This window comes from Meles meles, chromosome 9, assembly GCF_922984935.1.
Source record: "Meles meles chromosome 9, mMelMel3.1 paternal haplotype, whole genome shotgun sequence".
NCBI lineage: Eukaryota > Metazoa > Chordata > Mammalia > Carnivora > Mustelidae > Meles > Meles meles.
This window is the reverse complement of record NC_060074.1, coordinates 44,920,824-44,943,106: the sequence shown is the minus strand read 5'-3', so window position 1 is coordinate 44,943,106 and position 22,283 is coordinate 44,920,824. Positions and strand designations below refer to the sequence as shown.

Sequence of the window (22,283 nt, the reverse complement as noted above, 5' to 3'; positions counted from 1 at the left end):
ACTTGGTGCACATTTTGGGGGCACCTGTTCGAGTCCCAGGGCTGATAGGATCATCCCCACTCTGCCCACCTGCCCAGCCTCATTCCAGTTCCATCCCACACAGAGACGTCATTGCACTGTTGCACTCAAGGGCTTTGGGGGGCCAAGGGGAACGCCGGGTGCTCTTGGCCATGATGGTTTTTCTCCTCTAGCCCCAGGATCACACAAACAGGACATGTAAAGGGTTTACTTCCCCACGAGGATGGACATTTACTTTGCAGATCCATTACGTGAATGTCTGTCCCGTTTTCTAAGATGTCATTTCCGGGGTGCGGGTTGTCCAGCTTGCCGTTCTTCTGTCTCTCTTCCAGCTGTCCTTTGAGTTTCTTAATCTGAAAACACCCACCAATAAAATGTGTGAATTTCTCTACTCTAAATGAGGCCGGAAGGTGAGTAGAGAGCTTATGACAAAGGAAGAGGTGTGAAGAAACCAATGCCCCATCATACAGTTGAGTGTTGCTGTGGGGTTACTTCCTGGGTCTTCAAGGTACCCAAGAGATCGGGGTTACGTAATCAAGCACAAGAAAAATGTAATAAATGGTTACAATCCACCAGCCACCATGGGGGGGGTGTCTCTCACCTTTTTAATAACCAATCCAAATAAATAGATGAACACCTTCGGTCCATTGGTACTCTTCTCAAGAAGTAAGAGCATAATGGGTGAAAATGGAATCAAGTTCACCATATCAGGCAGAAATTATTTTGTAACTCTGGGTGAAAAGTTACTTTTTTTTTTTTTTTTAAGAATTTATGTATTTGACAGAGAGAGATCACAAGCAGGCAGAGAGGCAGGCAAGTGGGGGGGGGGAGCAGGCTCCCCACCAAGCAAAGAGCCTGATGTGGGGCTCGATCCCAGGACCCTGGGATCATGACCTGAGCCAAAGGCAGAGGCTTAACCCACTGAGCCACCCAGGCGCCCCTGAAAAGTTATTTCTAAGTTTGAAATTCCTTTTGAATTCAGGAGACTATACATAGCATACTTTAAATGTTTATCTCAGAGTTGTTAGCAAGTCAGTGCACTAGTCACCTTCACATTCTTCACTTAGAAGCTGGGCAGGGCCTTCTGGAGCCTTCCAGGCCCAGAAGCACCATTCGGAAGGCCCAGAACTATGTGCTCCCTCACAGAGCCCATGCTCAGGAAGCTGGCCTCTGCCGAGCTCTCCAGCGGGAAGGGCGGTCAGCAGCCAGGACTGTAGAAAGTTCCGGTGTCTGATGGGCAGTCTCCCAGCCCTTGTCCTGTTAACCTCTGACCTCTGTGGCCCCGGTGGAAGCTGCCTCCTCCCCCAACAGCCAGCACAGAGCAGAGCAGAAACCCAGGCACAGACTGCCCACTGGTATGCTGCACTGCTCTAAGGAAATGCCTACCGAATTAGGATGGAAACGTGTTTTTAAAAGATCCCAGGAACCTCAATGCAGCTACCACATTGAGTGCTTTCCCCGATTTCGAGAGCAACCTTCCAAGGAATTGTCAACAGTACAGCAAAATACCCTTGATTAGGCTTGTGAAGGCAAATGGGAGGAACTGAGTTTCCTCAGAAAGTGATCCTAGAAGGACTGCGGAACTGCCCTGCGCACAAAAAGACCGAACAGGACCGTCAGTGAGTGTTTCTGGATGTGGAAGAATACGATGAAGGTCAACAACTTTGGTCAGCTGCACCAAGAAGAAAGTACCTTCTGGAAAGGGGTGCTGATCACTGAGGGACCCCCAGACCGACTTTGCTGAGCCAGCAGAAGTCGGAGAAGTGCTGCTAGCACCTGCTTCTCGACGGTTCATCTAGCCCCTTCTACGTAAATATTTGTTCTAAGCAGCAATCGGCATAGAGCGAACCACATTCAGTTCCCCGGCCTTGAGTCTTTGGGACATCCTCTCTGACTCTCACATGACTTGCAATGTCCTACATGGAAAGAGCTAGTAAGGGCACAGGCTGGCTTGGTAATTGCTTTCAGGCATGATGCGTTAGGGTTTTCGCGAGAAAGCAAGAAAGTAAGTATGGGAAGGTTCTCAGGCTCAGCGGCCGCCCGTCGGGGAACTCATAAAGTAATAAAAAGATGGTTACCTGTTCCAATAAGCATTCCCGTTCATCAACAAGCTTTTTCAACCTAATATCTAAAGAAATCAGAAAGACAGAGGTTGGGGTGAATCCGTGGAGTGCACCATTTGGCAGAATGCTAAACCAGAGAGCGAGCATTCAGGTTAGTGAAACTGATGATGAAGGTATTATACACGTACCACAGTGAATGAGGCCACACACAGGACTGGGGAAGACGTCAGCCGAGGGAGAGTTGCGTGGGTCAAGCTCTCACAACATGCTTATGTCGTCAGGGGCAGCGTCCGGCTGCATGCAAACAGGCTAGTCTTCTACTTGGGGTTAGCATGCAAGGGCTCTAGGGCCAAACCACGCTGCAACATAAGATCTCACAGGCTTCATGGCCGAACATCATTAGTGAGGTACAAACAGACGGAGCATCATGATCAGTTATCAACGGCATTTTCGTTATCCTTGACTTCCCAAGGTCATGGCCCAGAAGAAGGGATCTTTCTCTTTTCTCTCAGAAACACTCCAGCGCCAGAGTTTTGACTCTACATTTACAAATAGGAGGTCTGCTGATGACACAGCTGCTCCCCCGCTTTTGCAGAGCGGGTCTTGTCCTGGGAGCTGCAGTGACGCTGTGGATTTCTGTCACCCCTGCCACCCAGTCACCGAAGAGTGCATGTCTCTCGAAATCCCCCCAGACATTCCTCTGAAGGGGTGTCGAGGGATATAATCTGCAGAGTACAGAGGAGGAGACCAGCCCGGGGGCTGTTCAGGGGTGCAGGCAAACCCTACCCCGGTGTAAAGGCCAAATCAGGAAGACACGGTGGTGACAGCACTGCTCACAGGTACTGCACGGTCACTCTGTCCCAGGCATGGCCCGAGTGGCCGCGCCTTCACCCACACAGCCCTACAGGTGCGCCCTGCTACTCTCTCCCTCTTCTACAGGCAGGGCCCACACCTCTAACCACTGTACTCCTCTGTTGTTCCAGATGTACACCCAGACCTTGGAGTCAGAGTGGGACTCCTGGCCCGAGACTCTTCCTCCTGAGGCCACAGTGCTCTCATACTGCAGTTTTGATTCCCCAAGTGAAAGGGGAAATAGATCATCTGCATAAAATGCACTTTTGTTTCCATCTAAACAATCACCTGTCAACAATCTCTTCCCAGTCACACGCTTTCCTAACTGTTCTTCCAAGCATCCCACGTGGTTACTTTGAAAGGCACAACCACAAAATAAATTAAGCCAGAAATGTCAAGCTTAACAGAAGACAAACATGACCCTCTGGAATTCCATTTTAATTTACACAGTCAAATTGTTTCTGATAGTTTATTCTCTCTCTTCTACAAGCCCATCTAACACTGAAACACCAATGTCATGAACCCAGCTCTTTATTCAATGTAACTTTTTATTTTATCTTATATTCTACATACAAAACCCACAGCATCCTAAGAAGCAATGAGTATGTCAGAAAGTGATCTTGAATTTCATCTATTGTACAATTTTATTTTATTTTATTATTTTTTTAATATTTTATTTATTTATTTGACAGAGAGAGAGGTCACAAGTAGGCAGAGAGGCAGGCAGAGAGAGAGGGAGAAACAGGCTCCCCACTGAGCAGAGAGCCCGATGCGGGGCTCGATCCCAGGACCCTGAGATCATGACCTAAGCCGAAGGCAGAGGCTTAAACCACTGAGCCACTCAGGCGCCCCTCTATTGTACAATTTTATTATCATTGCGTTTCTATTAGAAGACTTCGAATATTCTAGATAGCAAGTACAAAATAAATGTTAAGATATAATAATGGAGCTGGCCAACAAATACAAAATAAGGGTAAAATGACCTTCACTCTTGGGGTGGGAATATGAAAAACACAGAAGTGAAATTTTAAGGGAGACAAGCTTTACAGCAGAACTGGAGAGAAGTTTAAAACTACGTTTGGAGAGAATGGAAAAAAGAAAGAACCAAATTAACTGGATAGGAAGAAAAAGGGCCCAACTTTTGTAGTTTTAAAGATCATTAAGTCTGATTCGTGGAGTGCACAGTGGGGCATCATTGAGATGCTGACCGTATCCCCTCCTCAGAACACTGTGGACTTGCCATTGTCCTGCCTTTACGAAGGTCCGCTGCTCATGGCTGGCCTGTCATACCCAGTCATGAACAGATTATCAACTATTCATCGAAGGGTACAACTGCTGTGCTTAGAAACAAGGCACGGAAGAAAATGAAGTCCCAGTATCTCAAATTTAGAGTTTCCTCTTATATGGAGAAGTCAACACGCGTTGGCTAGGAAGGGATTTCAATTGTTAAAAGTCTGGTTTTTCCGTACTGAATTCCAATAAACGTTCTGGAACACATGTCAAGAGGCCCATGAAATGAGAAGCACTTATAGTTGGCGAGGTCTTAGACAGTCACCGGGGCAGCCAGTGTCAGCAGCTCTGACATTCTCTGAGCCCGTTCCCCTAGGTCTTTCTTCTGGCCTGCACCTTGTCACCTCACCTGTCCAGGGGCAGCAAGGCCAATCCCCCGCAAGGACCACAAGCATTAAGCACTCCCTCTCTGCACTGTTTTACCTGGATCTGGCCCGTTACCCTAGAGGGCAGGTTCCAACTCCATTTTCAGAGAGCAAGTGAGACACAGTGAGGGTGGGTAGCTGACTGGTAATAATACATTCTCAGGAGCAGGATTTCCATTCTGTGGGTTAATTTCAGCCATCGTGGGCCTCTAGCTTCCTCTCCTGAGGTGGAGGAAAATCACCTCCCCTCCGTATGGTCAAAGATAATGAGAGGAAAGCGGAGGTCTCTCAAGGAATCTGCTCCTGCCTTGCCCTGACTTAGTCTGATCATAATCCATGTGGGCCATTTCCATGGTCCCTGGGGCCAGCCTCCCACACCAGGAGAGCACATCCTTCCTGCAAAAGCCAGAACAGGGACAGGGTTTTTCTCCTATTTACAGGGCCTGGGAGGTGTGTACAGATGGGAACTGTATATGTCATCCACCACTGAAGTCATACACATCTTGAAAAACATGTAGTTAAAAAAAAAAGTAAACACTATGTAAATGATATGTAAAATAATATGCAAATAACATGTAAAAATATGAGGAGCTGTGGATAGGGTAAAAGGAAAAGAGTGAGGGTTTCTTCTCCTGAAAGACAAAGTTTTCTCTATTTACGATCATCACGCTGATAAATCACACATTCTAACATGCCGTAGGCATGAACACCCCTTCCTTTCATTCTGTGGCCTGGACATTTGGCACAAATCTCATTGCTGGGTTCCTTTGTTTCGATGGCATGCTGTTCAAGGTGGTCTCCTGGGAAAGGGGTTTACCACAGAAAACAGGAACCCCAAACTGCAAAAAGCCCCAGAACTAGCACTCCAGGGTCCTAGTGACAGTAGAGATTTAAATGTTCAGGTCATTAGGTTTTCCATTTGCTAAACACTGAACATTACAAAAAGTACTCAGTACAATACATCTTATTTCCAAAAACCCCTGAAAAACACTCTACTGTTTCTCCACCTTTGTATAGCATCAAATAAGAACCTTGAATTCAAAATTCTGTTGCTGTTCCCTGTTTTCTACGTACACCCATGAGTATACTTTAAACTTTTGAAGGAAGATTTACATTTTATATACAGTAGCTATGTTCTGGTTTGGGGCTAGAAGACATCCCTACTTTTTGATTAAGGTATCAGTGATGGAACGTTTTCCTCTGCTCTGTATGGGAGTGAAACGTCAGGGGTCTTGGTTCCTCTGGGGTTGTGGCTGACAGGTAGCCTTTTGGTCTTCTTCTGAGTCTGAATTTTTTGACATCAAATCTTTCCAAAATGCCTTATATACCTCTGTGCCTTCTTCACCTGAACGTCCCTAAGGTCCTACTGACTTCTTGGTAGCTTGAGGGCCTTCCCATGGACATCAGTTACTGCTACAATGTCACCTTCCCCTTCTCACAGGGTAACTGATGCTCATAGTGAAGGCTCTTAGATTATCAAGAACTGACTTGGCTGTTCAGAATCTGCCCACCCCCCCAACTTTTTTTTTTTTCTCACTTCCTGATTCTCAGCTGTTCACTTCCGCTAGGAGGCCGGTCCTATCTGCTGTCCACTGGCACAGTGCCTTCCGGATATGAAGTGATCAAAACGTCTATTACTTAAACAGATGCATGAATAATCAAGAGCCCTGGATGGCTGACCTAAGGCGTATGAAGTATGCCACAATGTCCTTAAATGTGCTGTTAAGTAACAGAGGAAAGGGCTTTAAGGTCTTTTAAGGAAGACCTCAAAATGGCTTGATGATCTCACCATCCAGTGAGCTGCATTGTTGAATCATCTCCCCAGGGACCTCTGAAAGTAGGAATGAGAGCTCTTTCCCGATGCCCATTCCAAGCTGAGTGTGGCTTTGCTAAAGTTAGAGGCATCCGCCCCCTCTCCAGGCCTTTGCAGCCTGTGGGCGGGAGACTCTCTAGCAAGCCTCGCAGTTTTCCACTCACAGGGCTCAAGTGGGGAGGGTATATTGGCCCCTCGCATCAGGACACTGACAGGCGAGGAGTCAGGGCTAATTTGCCAATTTCACCATATCCTTCAAAGTAGTCTTAGTATCAGCACACGTTAGCAGAGCAACAGAACCGACAGCTTTCTTCACTGGGGTTCCGCACCAGAACCACAGATCCCAGGAGAGTCTATGAGGGCAGATCTTCCCAGTTCTCCCCAGGAGGGCATGATGCTAGCCCTGGTCTAGGTACCAGCAGAGACGTTCACTCTCGAGGGACAATGTAACGAGTCCTTCACACAACACAGACTGGGAATTAGCAGCCCAGAAGTAGGCGCTACTTTGAAGATAATAATTATGTAGAACAGTAGCCACTGCTGGAATTCAAGTAGCCCAAAGAGTGGAATCACAGGCTTGTAAAGTTATAAAATGTTTTTATTTCAATTACATAATAACACTTATGCTTGCCTCAAATTTTATTGAGGTTTTGGTCCTTTTTGTACTCAATTACACCTTGTAACAGTGACATGAATTCTTTCATCTCATAAAGTGTCAATAGCATTCAGAATATACAGTCCTTTGTGATTTTAGTATTTTACAATTTTTTAATTTAACTTTACAATTATTTTTAAAAATGCTTCCTTGTATAGAAAATATATACTTCCTTCAGGAAGATCAAATCAAGAATTTTCCAAGAATATATTGAGATACAACAAATGAAAATATTTATACCAAAATACCGAAAGTGATTCAACTATTTTAAATATCCCGTTATAGTCGAACCAGCAGTTTACGCAAGAACGGTACCTTTCATATTTTTCTCTTGGATCAAAGACAAATAGAAAGAGAAGTAATTTAAAGGTTAAAAAAATAAATTTCAGAAATGCTCTCCTGCACAAAATCTGCATTGGGAAGTGCAATTTCAACGTATGTCTCTTCCAGAAACAAATTAAAAAAAAAAAAAAAAGACTGTATAAAATGACTTTGGTACATAACCAGCATGAAGTGAAGTCAAAATCCACAAAATAAATTCAGGTATTATCAACAAGATCAAAAGTATCACTTTGAGATAAAATACTTAATATGAGGTAAAGGGAAGTAGGATCTCCCAGTGCCTTAAGATATATTTATTTCTTATCCCTAGCATGATTAATTACTGTCCTAAGGTGCAAATCTTATCACTCAGTGACCTATACACGATTTGGCCATTTATCTCCTTTTAAAACAAAATACCGTATAGGTTATAACGTACACATCAAAATCAAATACAAAAGGACATAGATTCTAATGAAGACATATTAAAAATCAGCTGTACTCACAAATCTCAGAATGCCATTTGGTCATTTCAGTTGGATGCTGATGGATTTGGTCAAGAGTATCAGCCCAAGGCAAACGTTAAATAGCTTCATTTGGATTGTATGCAGAAATGCGCAGTGTGAACTATGGTCTGACAGGGCAGGAATGCTCTCGGTTAGGACTCCTACTGATTACAGATGTATCTTTCTTACTAATCGGGGTGATAACCTTAATGAGGAAGAATACAGCTACAAGTAACAGTCTGTAACTCAATGTGGTGGATAGCTTGGTGGTTCACTGTCTTATGGTGCATCTATCTCCATGTGGAACGTTTTAGGAAACTCACCCAGGGGGGCAGCAGACGAGCCCCTGACCCCTGGGCTTCCTGTGCAATCCTTGGCCTCTGCCCACTTATGACATGGTACAGTCTTCCTTGCTTCTGCCCTTCTCGCTTTCGCCTCTTGACTCATCCCTGCCTTCTGAAGTGCAGGCACCCAGCTCCATGTTGGGTGCCAAGTCATCGTTTTCTGAGAACTTCTTGACTCTCTGACTGGGCCCCTCTGCCATCTCATGCTGCTCTGTACTTCCCGTTGGAGGGGCATCTTCACTGTCCTTGAAGGGACCCTCACCCTCCAGCAGGGTGCTGCTGGATGCTCCTCCACTCATTGGTTCTGGAGGACCCCTGTGCACGGCGTCATCATCCTTTGCGCCGTCTTTGATCATGGCTTCCTCTAGCTCCTTATCTCTGGCGCTTGTGCCTGGTGAAGGGGTTGTGTCATCCCCCAAAGCTGATGTGTCGCCATCAGCTGTCTCTATCCCCCCCTTAGTGTTTACATCATTGTCTTCTTGGTTAAGTGTTTCATCCAACTCAATTTCAGGATTTTCTGGACAATCAGGGTTTTCACTGCTTCCTGCTACGCTTTCCTCTTCTGGACTTTCAGTCACCTCATTTGGTGCTTCTACAACTGGTTTTCTGTCAGTAAGAGCTAGCTGCTCATCTTCCTTCACCTCACTTAAATCCGAGTCCTGAAATGTTAACTGTTTCTCAACCTCATTAGGGGTTTCTACAGGTGCTGTTGTTTTTTTCTTCTTGTTTTTCTTCTTCTTGTTCTTTGTCTTCTTCTGTGATGAATCCAGTGCCTCTCCCTGTTGATCATTCCTTTCTTCCTCGGTGTCTTTCCTATCTAGGGGCTCACTTTCTGCATCTGCCACAGCCAGACCTGTTGCTCCCTGAGGATTTCTTCCAGCCTCTGGACAGTAAGGAATGTTTTGCAATTCTGTCTGTGTTGGCTCCTCGTCCTTCGACCCTCTTTCCCCCTTTTTGTCATGCTCCCCATCTACTGCTGTGCTCTGACCTGGGAGCTCCTGGGGCTCAGCGGCTTCCTGCTCAGAGAACTCTTTGTCTAGATCCTGCCCGGTGCTTGGGTCCAGCTCCGTGGGGGTTTCTGTGGCACGCTGTTCATTAAGACTCATGTTGTCATTGTTGGATGTTGGAGGGCCAGAGGCTTCCGTGCTCACCTGCTCCCCAGGCCCCATTAGCCCTGCTTCCACCACACCCTCCATGGGGCTCCCGTCTTGCTGCCCCATGTGTGCGCTGCCCAGCCCTCCGGCTTCAGATGGTTGCAGGCAATTGGATTCTGCACACAGCTTTGTGCTACCCTCTCCCAAGTTGGCATTCAAGTCTTCCTGGTTTTCTGCAGATTCTTTGCTGTGGTTTTTGATATCCAAGGCATCGTAACTGTCCTGCCCAGTCCCAGGACCTGGGGTTTCACCATCTAACACATGCAAACATTCGGACTGCTCAAGGGAAGCCCCAGTCCTGTCGCCTGGTGTGTTTCTGACCTCATCAGACTCAACCTGCTCTGTATTTTTGAGGAGGGAAGCATTCTCTAGAATCTGGTTCTGAGCCTGCTCCTCATTCGTAGCATCTGCTAACGCTCCCAGGGAGGGGGCACCATCTTCAGAGGCATTCTGGTCCTCAGCATTTTCACCAGGGCAGAACACCTCTGTGTCCACACACTCCTGGGCTGGGTCCTCCTTGTGCCGCTCTCGCTCAGTATTCTGCAAGATTTCTTTTTTCCCCACATTCTCCACAATTTCACTTTGCACCTCCACTTCACTGGCTCTTCCTAAAAGACCATTGAGAAAATTGAAGGGACCCCATGATGTGGTGACCACTGAGCACACATCACAGCGTAAACACGTTTTCTCACCCACCCCACCCCCTTCCTAAGGAGAGCGCGGCCTCACAGGATCACACGAGACAGAAGCCTGCCAAGTCTGTGCGGCAAAGCACTCATCCCGTTAGCAAATGTTCCATCAGTGGAGGCCAGCCCAATGTCTCAAAGGTGGGAGTGGCGGCTGGTGCGGTCTGGTGTGACCTGATTTTCAAAGGTGCAGTTAAATGTTAACCAGTAGAGCTCTGCATCCGGCAGCCAACAATCCCAAGTAATGGGCTTCAGAATGACCTAAAGCGGTTCCAGATGCACATCCGGACCCCTCCCACTTCTCTGCCTGTCAAACTGCCCTGTGCTTCACACAGGCTTAAAACCACCTTCAAGGAAATTTTGAAAGAAACATTCAACCCGCCTTAGCAAACTCAGCCTCAAGAGCTCATGTGAGGTGAAAAGAAATCCACCCTCAGCCCCGCCATCTAATTAAGCGTGGTGTTCCAGAGAAAGCAGCCTGATGTCCTTGACACGCCCTAAACACCTCTGCCCCACCCCCTCAGGGGGGGTAGGTGGGGGTGGGGGAACGAGGGGGTGAGGGTGGAGAAGGGGGAGGTCTGGCAGGTGGCGAGTGCTCACAAGCACTGTGGCCACCTCATCAATAATAAGCTATTCACCAACTAAAAGAAGTACAAATTGAAAACATGTTACGACTTTGGAATGAATGCTTGTATCTCAGATTCTCCAAACCAACCAACGCCGGGCATACCACATATCCTGTCGCTAAAAGTTGAAGCGGGATAAAATTATTACGCTGTGGTCTCCACAGGTGGGTGCATGTACCCTGGAGAAAGTGGGAGAAGTAGGAGGGCTCCTAGTTAGCTTTCCTCACCCTTTAAAGATGTCTGTCAGGGGTATGTTTTATAACACACACTTCAGATTGATGAAATAGTATGTGTATGTACAAATTAAAAATATACGTCTTGGAAAGATCCCATGATTCTTTATTGACAGGGATATGCGATCAAAAAACATTTGGAGACCACTTAGGAAAGTGCTATTTCTGGTCCTTTAAGGGTTGGTTTCCTAATAGTTCATGATGATTTATAAAACGTATGTTTGAACAAGAGCGACGTGATCAAATTCCTAGCTGCTCACACAGCTTATGTGTAGGAAACCACTCAATTTATCTTCCTTCAGCAACTTTCACGCAATCAAAAGTGTTGTGTCCCTTCAGGAGTCATCGAGATAATGAGGGACTTCTCCCTAGGAAGCAAGTCCTGAGAAGCTGGGGCCTAGAGGTTTCTACATTTCCATAAATCAAAAAAAAAAACAACAACGATGAAACCTTCTAAATGGAAATGAAAGACATGGGCTCCGGGTGGATTCCAGCCTCACTGTCGAGCGCAGGAACGTGGCGGGCAGCAAGGGACAGGCGAGACTTACCCGCCGGCTATAACTTCAGGCTGCACCTTGGTTTCAGAAGGCTCATTTTGCCCAAAAGCCAAACATTATGACCAATATTAATCAGTGAACCTTTTCAGATATTTGCAAATTATATAAAGTATTCTTACAATCTACAGGATTCCCCAATTTCTATGCTTCAGAAGCAAAAACTGACGTACAAAAGGACAACACCTCTGACAGAGGGGAAGGCACATTCAGACTCTGGTGGGTAGGACACCCCTCCACCCTGCCCATGCTCCCCAGCCCGGGGCTGCCTGTCCGCCTCGCCCCCTACCCAGGGCCACTGAGTGCTAGCTTGGGAGTGGCACCCAAGACGCACTCTGTCACAACCCCCCACGTGCCATCCACAGGCACCTCGCGCCCTCAGAATACGTAACGGTGTTGGGATGTGCAGAGTCAGCTTGTAACCAGGGCTAACTATCTCACTTTATAGCCTCTGCTACTCTGATCTGTGGAGAAGTCTATAATGGAGCAAGTTAGGAAGCCATCTTGGCCCGTGGCTGAGGAAAACCAACGAGTAGCGTCAGAACTGTCCCTACATTCCCGAGATGACACTCCTTGCATTCACGGGTTCACTTGGTGGCTTTGAGAAGCAAGAGAAACGTATTCTTCAGCCATTGGTGGTGAGCACTGCACAGAGAGGCACGCCAGACAACACACGTGGGTGGTCACACCATGTGGCAAGGGCGTTCCCAGGAAGTGGCAGGACACATGGCATGCTGTGTGAGTGTTAATTGATCAGTGATGATTATGTCAATTCTGACAATGCATGGAGGGTGAATCGATGTGGACTGGAGGATGAAAAGACCCAAAGGAAGGCAGGCACTTACCTAGCGTCCCGTTCCCCGCCGTCTTGAGGGCGTTTAACTCTTCTTTCGTTAGCTTGGAAGGAACTTGGTGTCCGACGTTATTTAGAGTGTCTGAAGTCTCTCCGTTGGTGGCCGGCTCTGAATTTAGGACTATTCCATGTTTCTGGGAACAAAAACGAACTTGTTGTAATACTCACGGACTCATATAGGTTAAACTTTATTTTATTAATAATAATGAGAAAGAAATTATTTTTCTTGAAGTAAGGAAACAGAATCAGAGAAGGGGTAGGCACCACAATCATAAATATCCTATCGACACACACAAAGCTGGGATGTCTTCCTCCAAGGGCGACTTCTTTCCTGCACGCTCTGCTCCATGTCTTGATGCTCTGGTCCATGTCTTGATGCGCTGGTGACAAGATGCTGTTACCAGGCATCCTTTGTAACTGGAGGTAGGGACCTACGGGCTGCCACATGGTAGAGCACTGGGCAAATCCCTGTAAAGTGACCTCCTTTTAACACCCTGGTTGCATTCTTGAAAAAGAGAGATAGAAAGAGATATGTGTGTGTTCCGAAAGGAATAAACACAACTTATGCTAAAGGAGGAATAAAGAATTGGCTAGAATGTTTGGTGTCTCTGAGGGAAATATAATTCATGCTTACGACACTGTGAAACACTGTAAAAACAGTTATACTCACTTGCTACCCCATGCCCATGGCTCTCTCCTTGAGCTCAGTGGAGGCCCCAGTGCCAAGCTCACAGCCCAGGGAGGAGCGGTGATAGGAACCTGTTCCCTCCAGTTGACTGCTCTGGCCTTGTCCCCTGACCATAAGCAGCTGACACCGATATGTCTCCACTGATGATCTTGGAATTTGCCATGGCTATACCCTCTTCTTGACACTGTCTCCTATGATGTTGATAACGCACCCAGAGCCTGCTTTCCTTCACTCAGTGTCTAGCCAGCAGCTGAAGACCCCCAGCATGGCACAAACAAGACATGGAATTTTCCTCAGCCCACAGGGTCTCAAAGTCTAATTATAATTAGTGTGAGCCTCACCCACACCACCAACCAGCTGGAGAAGTCCTTAAATTTGAGCTTTTAATATAAAGAAACACACACATTCTGTAATTTGGTGTGATGTCCTGGAGAATTTATCAATGGGTATGAGAAAAAAATGTATGCAGTATAAAAGAATTCTTGGAGGTCAGAGGTGCTTTTGAGATCACATATGCTTTTCAACATCTAAAGGAACGGGCAGACCTGAATGAACCCACGTTCACTTTATGGGTCTCTTCAGTGTCAGTTAACCAAAGATTTGAATTGATTAACCAGAACTCAAATCAATGACACACAATCAATTAACACCAGTACACACGTAGAGTCATTCTTGAGAACCTGAATTTTTTTTTTTTTTACTCTACTTTGGCTTCATACCTTTAACTCCTCTTTCAGCATGACTACTTCTTCTCTAAGATCATCTCGGTCACTCCTTATGGAATCAAAGAACTCTTTCTGCCTCTCTAAAGCCTGAGTGTGGGCAGAGCAGAGAGAGAGAGAGAAGATTCACACGGGTGAGCAGGTGACTAAAGCAAGAACAAGGATCCCACTACGTGGAAAACCAGTTAAAGCACTGTGTAGAATACGCTCAGGAGACAGACAAAATGCGAGTACCGAGCTTCTCCGAATTTATGGCAGCCAAGGAATGTTGCCTCCTGCTCCCTTAAAGGCATTAAGAGATGCCTTTAAGGGAGCATTGCCTTTGCACTGCCTGTGCACAGCTTTGTAGCTCAGTGAGAGAATGAACACAAGCCATGCACCCGCTCGGATGAGAGACAAACGAGGAATAAGAAGAAATGCCTAAGAAACCCCAGGTGACGACTTGGGCTATCTTTCTACATCAATTCTTGGTGTTTGTTGTCACAAACATCAAGTGGTTTTAAAGCGCACACATGTGTGCACGCTCAGCAGTCCTAAACGAGCATGGGTGAGGATACAGGGGGAAAACCAGCACAGCCTCATGTGGCCTGTGCACCAACACTGCGTTCCAGAGATCTGCATCGGAGTGGAGCAGGGCGGGCTGTGGGGTTTTGGAAGCCCTTTGTCATCAGGAAGCATGGCCGGTCCTCTAAGTGGGCTGCTGTCTTCCTATTTATCACTCCTAAAGGCAGGTGGGCTGTGGTGGCTTTTCTTTTTGAAGAAGAGGGAACTGGGGCCTCCAGGAGGACACGTCCAGGAGGGAACAGGTGGGGACAGCACCTGCCACCTTGCAGCTTCCTCTGATGCCTTTAAGAAAGGCACAGGCCCCGCCGCACAGAGAATCTGAGGGGCCTGAGCCTCCCCATGTCCCACCTGCCCTACGGTGCCTTCCCCGCTCCTTGCGTCTCAGGGTGCTGCTGGCCCGCTTGGCACAGGCAGAGAGCCCAGTTAGCATCAACAAGAAGCCTGCCCACCCCATGTTGGACGCCCACTTCAAGGTCAGAGTTACTGTAGGCTTGAGTAAGCAAGTGCATTCTCCGTATCACTAGTCCTGTGTCACACGAGGGCACATGCACGCTCACACACGCGTTTCTGCACCTGCATGCAGACTGCCCCTTGGCACAGTCCCACAGACTCAGGAGGCCTACCCCTATCTTCTTGTCTTTCCACTCTATTGTTTCCTGAAGATCAGAAATCTCCCTGATATAACTCGCCTGCTTTTGCTGTAGCTGTCGGATTTCCTGAGGAATAGGAACAGATAGAAAGAAAGCAGATAAGGGGTTAAGCAGGAAGACGAGCACAGGGCTCGATAATCCAAGACCTGTGACTGCCCGTGAGCCCACAGACCCGTGCCAAGGACGTACCAGCCCCATTTCCTGCATCAGCCCACATCCCTCTCTACACGCCAGAACTGTTCCTCAGCCTGGTCCCCAGTGGCCAGAGGAGCGGGCAGAGACCATGCCTGGGGGACATCCTTACTTAAAGGCACTAGTTCAAGTTAACAGGTGAAAAAGTCAGAACCAATCTTGTATCACTTTCCTATTGCTAAGGTCACAAAGTACCATTAATTCAGTAGCTTAAAGAAAACATGAATTCATTCTCTTAGAGTTCTGGAACTCAGAAGCCCAAACTGAGTCTGATGCACCAGAATCAAGATGCAGGCAGGTCTGGGTTCTCTTCTGGGGGCTCTAGGGCAGAACCCACCACATTCCTTGGCTCATGGCTCCTTCCTCACATGGGACCAGCCTTGAGTCCCTCTCCCTGTATCTCCTGCTGCCTGTCTTGCCTCCTTGCATAAGGATCCGGTGATGAGAGTGGGCCCCCAATAATCTAGGGTCACCTCCCCATCACAAGGCCATTAACTCCACCGTGCCTGCAACGTCCCTTCTGGCATGTGAGGTGCCCCAGCCACAGGTCCTGGGGATTGGGACGTGGACATCTCAGGGGCCATCATTCCATCCTCCATGCCTCCTGATACAAACACAAAGCCCCAAGGAATGAGACTCTTCACCAATGAAAGGAACTATTTTCCTTAAGTAAGTCATGGGGCATTTACCTAAACACTCCATTTTCAAGAACAGGGCTAAGTTTTGTAATGAACCCCCAAATACTCCTAAGACGCAGGAGGAAAAGCGAACAAAGGAGCACTACCCACCTCCAGCAATTCTTCCCGCTGCTTCAAGGCCTCCTTCACTTCGGCAAACTGGAACTGCAGGATGCTGTGGGCGTGCTTCTCCCTCTCAAACTCCTACACGGGCGGGAAAGAGCACAGACACAGTGACTGCACCACACTCTCTGCCTTTCAAGTTCACGTTCCCATGACTTACACTGACCTTGGAACAACCACCTATTACCAGTCATCACAATTTTCAAGGCCTTTTTAGCAATACAAGCCCGCTTCTCTGGACTTTCTGATTTCCTGTAAACTTTGCCTGCTGATCTGGTGCATCAGACAGGTGCTCCCTGACTCTTTCCAGGCCAACAGGGGCCCAGGGGGGCCCTTTCTATGGAGGCCGTCTGTGCGGGGGGCCTGGAGGAGGCAGCTGCATGAAGGACTTAGGATGGAACTTGCCCTGATTTTGAAATCCGATAAGGAATACTCTTTCGCATAAAAAGGGGGGTAAACATGGTCTACTTTGGCAAGCTTATCTTATTAAGTGGATGGCCAACTCTGTACTCCAGGGCCCCCACTCCAGGGCCAAAAGCCGCTCCCCTAGTCCGACCCTCCCCCTTCGCCCCTGTGACATGGCAATACGCTCTTCTGATCTCTGGCTCAGCTCTAGTCCTGCGCCATCCCTGAGGATGGGCTGGTACCCAAGTTTAGGACAGCGGGGAATCCCCCTCCCAGGCCAGTCAGGGGGTTATTCTGGGAGAGATGTGCCCTGCGCTTTTCACCCTGGCCTCATCTGCTCACCCGCTTTCTGAAGTCTGAAGGTGTGCTCGCTTCGGCAGCACATATACTAAAATCTGAAGTCTGAAGGTGAACGTACCCCTCCTGGCTGTGACAAGGGCCTGCCTATTGGGCCCTGCTTGGTCCCTGCTCCCCAACTTGGGACAACATTCCAGGATCATCCAAATTCTCTGGAATTAGATTTGAGGGTTCTCGGTCTGTTTCCTGACGCCTGGCTGATGACATCCCAGGAATATTTAGAAAGCATTAGCACATGCTGCCCACAAGTGGGGTCCACAGTGTGCGCTCTTCCTCCTAGAATCCTAAAATCTGTCATCATCAGGTCTCATGGGAAGCTTCTCCTTTGTTTCAGAGTTTAGCTCTCAGGAACTTCATCAACAAAATTCTTCTTAAGCTTCTAAATTCTGTAGCAGTCAAAGAAGGAGACCTTTGAGTTGTTACTGGCACTTTGGTTTTTAACCCTTGGGATTTGGGGGATAAAGCCAGTTTAAAAAAAAAAAAAAAAGACAGTGACACTCACAAATTAAATTTTCTGTTTATCTCAACAACTTTGGAAAATTGGACAATATCCTAGGGTTTGATAGACCAACTAACTCTTTAAACTATGAAAAACAAGTATTCCTTGCTTTATATCCTACAGAGAACATCTAATTAGTCTTCTGTCATTGATTTCAATGCAGGCTCAGACTTCTCGCTACTATCATAAATTAATTTAGCTTAATGAAGGTATGTAACTCTTAAATGGAATAAAATAAATGAATATATTTGCAACTGGCTATTTCTTGGTGGTGTTAAGAGATAACAAAATAAAGGGACGCCTGGGTGGCTCAGTGGGTTAAGCTGCTGCCTTCGGCTCGGGTCATGATCCCAGGGTCCTGGGATCGAGTCCCGCATGGTCTCCTTGCTCGGCAGGGAGCCTGCTTCTCTCTCCACCTCTGCCTGCCTGTGTGCTCTCTCTCTCTCTCCTTCTCTCTGACAAATAAATAAAATAAAAAAAAATAAAAAAAAAAAGATAACAAAATAAAAATCCAGAAATGGATATTTATTAACAAGAACATCTTTTTTTTTTTTTTAAGATCTTGTTATTAAGTCATCTCTACACCCAACGTGGGGCTCAAATGTACAACTCTGAGGTCAAGAGTTGCAGACTCTCCTGAGCCAGCCAGCCGCCCCAACAGGAGAATCCTGGAGCACACAGTTACGTCTATCCAAACATGTGGGTTCTCCGCAGGCTTATTTTTTCCTGGTCATGACTTTATCTTATGTGCAAAACACACGATGTTTTCCCTGTAAAATTATCTCTAGTTTACAGAGTGAAATTGTGCATATTAATATTTGAAAGCCCTTAGTAAAGAGCATGGCATTCTTATTCGCAGATGTTTGGGCTCCTGGACAAGTGGAGAATCGTCATTTTAAAAAAATGATGACATCTACACACACACACACACACACACACACACACACACACCCCAGATGCACTGTATACCATACACACACATAGCCCCATACATACACACACACCCCAGACACACCATATACCCCCCACACACCCAGACATGCTATATACTATATACATACATACACATACACCCCCCAGACATGCCATGTACTGCACACACAAACGCACACATGTCAGATGCACTGTATACCACACACACACACACACACACACACACACACAACCCCCCCACACACACTGTATACCACACACACACACACTCCACTGTCCTCTCTCACACTGACACTTACTTTGTTTTTCTCATCATACTGCCGTCTGGACTCAGCCAGCTGCTCTTCGAGCTCTAGCAACATGTCCTTTAGGGTATCAACCTGGTACAGGAAGTTCGTCTTTTCATTGTCCAGCTGAGCGTTGGAAACCATAGCCTTCTTATACTTCTCTTCCACTTCTGCTAGTGAGTCCTGTAAAAACCATGTCGTGTTTTTGAAATTGTGTAAGAGAACAAAAACAAAGATTAGTTCAGTGGTCTTCAAAAAGGAAAAAAAACAAAAAACAAACCCCAAAACCCAAGAAAACCTTGCCCTAGTTTTAGATTTTATTTCTTAGGGCAAATGGATCCAGATAAGAAACACATGACAATTTCAAATGCACAGAAATTCCCCCCTTTCATTGCAATCAAATCTGTTATTAACCACTCAAGAGTATTAGTCGTTAACTCAGAAAGTTAGTTCTTAGTTGTGTCTGGAGGAAGGCGGCTTCCACGGCCATCACTGCAAGGGAGACACGTGACAGGGAGGCTCTGGGCCTAACCCCGGGACCTGACTCCATGACTCAGGGGCGCCTGTCAGAGCGGCTTGGGCCAATCTGGTTTTTGAAGTTGTCCCTCAGGAAATGTGACCAGGATGCTGGAAAGAACCAGTGGGTGTTGGGTGAGAGGACAACTGTCCCCAGCTGCCGGCTGCCCTGGCTGGGCTTGGGAACCGGGAAAGGATTATATGGAATTTTGTTTCCACCTACGGAGGACTCAACAAGCTACACACGTCTCACTGGGTCAGTCCTGGAAGGATGGAGGGTATTCCTCTGAAAGGACAGCCGAGGGGAGAGAGACCTACAGAGGAAACACAGCCTTCCCGCAGCTCACACCCTTGTCAGCCAGGCAACGGGGGAGCGTGTCTGTCCCCAAGCACAGATCCGGGGAAGGTGACCCCAGGACAGGGAGGGCTAATCCCGAGGGTGGGTGAACTACCCGAAGTGAAAGAGAGGTGGGCACTGTGTGGTCAGGCCCCTGAGGAGGCCTCACGGAGCCCCGGGCCATGCTCGCCTATGCTCGTGAACCAGGGCGACAATTTCCAGTGGGACCCCCTTCTCACCGTGCATTCAGAGTCAACTGTAACGTCCCCCTCTCTTCAAGGAGAGGTGACAAGTATGCCAGGGATTGATTCATTTTAAAACCAGCATGGCCTCTGGTTGGTGTCCCCGTGATGGAAAAATCAGACTGTTCTGGGGCATCCTTTCTTGGGGGGCTGAAGAGGAAGTCACAGGCTTTCCATCTAGCGCTAGATCCACAGAGAACACAGTCTTCAACGACCCACCTCACCACCAAGGAATACGGCTACTACATCTCCTGGCTGGCACGAGGCCATGACAACACGTTCTTACTGTCGTGCGTCTTTGCTCAAATAAACCCAGGAGGGTACACACTGGAACGCTGCTTCAGCTAGCGAAACTCTACAACATGCAAGCAAGTACTCTGGGTGTCTCAAACATGGCAATAAGGACTGGCTTCCTGGCGGCCTTCCAGCCCTTAGAGACACAAATTAAGTGAAACATCGTTTGTAGGGAACTAGGGGGTCCAAGAAAGAAAACCCCGAAAGCCTTGCACGGTATACTCCTGTGGGAACTGAGAAGAAGCCGGGTGTGGGCCGGGGAAGGAGAGTGAGTCCAAAACATGCATTAGGAAGTGTGTTAGTAAGTCATCCTCCTAAGGGCCACTGGGCTCAGGGCTCCGTTTAAAAGCTGCATCCCGGAGGCTGCTCAGGCCACGAGGCCCCACCCGCGCCCCTGCCCCCTGATGTTTTGCAGCCTGGAGGCTCCTGAGGGCGAGCATGCTGTCCCCGTGCCTTCTTCAGGGTTTTCTGAAGTTAAGCCGGGTTAAGGCCATCAGCCCACACTTGTGTAAACCGGTACCTTCATCTCTTTCAAGCCCTGCATGTATTTGCCTTCTACGTCCTGAATCTGGTCCTTTAACTCATTCAGTTCCTAGGAATTGGCAAAAGAGGCAAATGATATTGGGGGGAGAAAAGTGATCACGACTGCAAAAAAAGAGAAGCCATCCTCTAAATCTTTTTTGCTTCTGGGTCGCTGCCCTCATCTGGGGAGTCTGGGCAGTGATTTTCATTTTTTCTTTTTTTTCAAGTGTTGAAGGAAAATAAAATGAATTTCAAAATCACAAAAGCTTAAAATTGAGGCCTATCTCATATGATATTTCCGTAAAATTTTACAAAATGTAGGTCTGTGTCATTGTATTTTTGCACAATTTTATAAAATAGGTAAAAGAGGTCCCCCAAATGGAATGGGTTCTTTTATTCATATTTCATAGCTTGCTCAGCTCTCATAGCTTGTCTGCCTGGTGCTAGACAGAGTGAAATACTGAAGATGGGACTCAGCCGGGCTCCTTCCCTGCGTGTACAGAGCTCCGCATCTCGGCTCCGCATGCCTGGGGCCCGGAGTCTGGTCTGAGCTATACTCTCAGCACACGTTCGCCGAGCGGATGGACAGTGCTCTCAAGGCCAGGAGCAGAGACGAATCAGGGTCGTCGCAGCAAACTGCTCTTGGACGTAGCAAAGAGCTGTTGGAGGTCCAGGGAGGGCGCGTGGATGTTTTAGGAAGACCTGTCCACAAAAACTGTTCTTACAATGCACAAGACTTTGAAGACACTTCCAGGGAGCCCAGACCCTGCCCTGGCTGCTGCTGCGTCCCTTCTCTGACCTCCCTGGCAGGTGGCCATCCGGCTTTCAGATACCATGGGCACCTTTGCAGCAGTTTTAATTATTAGGAAGTTCTTCCATCAACAAAGCCAATTCCAATCCTTGATGCTTCCCCCTCAGGCCTTGGTTCTGCGCTCCAGGGGACCTAAGTTCCGGTCACCTGAGGTTCCTAGGACTGCCTTTGTCTCTCAGACACTCAGAAGGCCCCCCCCCCCACCCCACCCATCGAGTGGTAAGGTTGGAGCACAGAAGGGTGCTTACACTCCAGTGGGAGGAGGGAAAAAAATCACTGGAACACAACAATGATCTATTCAAGGCAGACTATGCATACCACAGATGGAAAGGAAAAGCATATTCTAGGCAGGGGAGGGGGACCCTCAAAGGGCAAGATGGTGTTTTCGGGAACAGTGAGTAATCTGGTGTCCAAAAACAATGGAGACCATTCCAAAAAAAATGGAGACCACCTGTTCGTGCATGCCTGGTATACTGAAGTTGGCTGAGCACCGCAGGGCAGAGGGGCGAGGGCCTCAGCAAGGTGTGCTAGAGAACCTGGGGAGCGCAGAGGGCACAGGTCTGCCCCGCCGGGTTGGGGGAAGTGTGGGGCGCGGGTGGGGCGGCTTCCCGTAGGAGACGCCATCTGAGCTGATGTTCGTGGGACTAGAACAAGTGTTTATGGGACATAAGGGAGACTGGACCCAGAAGAAAGATCCAGAAACTTACAGATGTGTGCTCGAAGACTGATTTTCCTCAGAGGCTCCTCTAGGTCACAGGCAGGTCGGCAGCCTTACCTTGATTTCCCTAATGGAGGCCTCGGTGTCCACAGAGATGGAGGTGTCCCCGCTTCCCCTCCGAGAGGAGGTCCCGCCGAGGGAGGCCAGGGTGGCTGCAGACAGGCCGGACAGGCCACGCGAGCCCTGGGACGCCACAAGGACCAAATGTGATTTCAGACAAAACCAGAGTTCCCCACAAGTGTACTGCGATGTTGTCAGATCCCCAGGGGCTTATGGAAAGCAATCAAGAGAGGGTCCCTTTGAGGGGCCTCATGGATGCCTGAGAATCAGTCAGGGTCCACCAGATGCGCATGTCTGGGCCCACGGGGAACCTCTACTCTTTGCAGGGTGTGACACCCATGCTGGAAATGACT

At 47.8% G+C, this 22,283-nt stretch overlaps 1 protein-coding gene across 15 annotated transcripts in view; it reads right to left on the bottom strand.

Moving 5' to 3' along the window:
• Positions 1–22,283, bottom strand: part of LRRFIP1 (LRR binding FLII interacting protein 1) — a 141,071-nt gene that overhangs the window by 4,055 nt on the left and 114,733 nt on the right. For 8 of the 15 annotated variants that reach the window (XR_006820284.1, XR_006820286.1, XR_006820285.1 and 5 more), the window contains 10 exons: positions 21,928–22,053; positions 20,340–20,411; positions 18,443–18,613; positions 15,938–16,030; positions 14,931–15,023; positions 13,741–13,833; positions 12,326–12,467; positions 2,270–9,989; positions 2,097–2,146; positions 283–371 (listed from right to left, as the gene is read on the bottom strand). Coding sequence is in view for 3 of the 15 variants with exons in the window: in XM_046019182.1 (XP_045875138.1) it covers positions 254–371; positions 2,097–2,146; positions 12,326–12,467; positions 13,741–13,833; positions 14,931–15,023; positions 15,938–16,030; positions 18,443–18,613; positions 20,340–20,411; positions 21,928–22,053 (958 nt within the window). In the remaining 12 variants the exon portion in view is untranslated. Of the gene's footprint in view, positions 1–253; positions 372–2,096; positions 2,147–2,269; positions 9,990–12,325; positions 12,468–13,740; positions 13,834–14,930; positions 15,024–15,937; positions 16,031–18,442; positions 18,614–20,339; positions 20,412–21,927; positions 22,054–22,283 lie in introns of those variants that run through there. The other 7 variants (XR_006820287.1, XR_006820293.1, XR_006820294.1 and 4 more) reach the window with 4 other exon arrangements.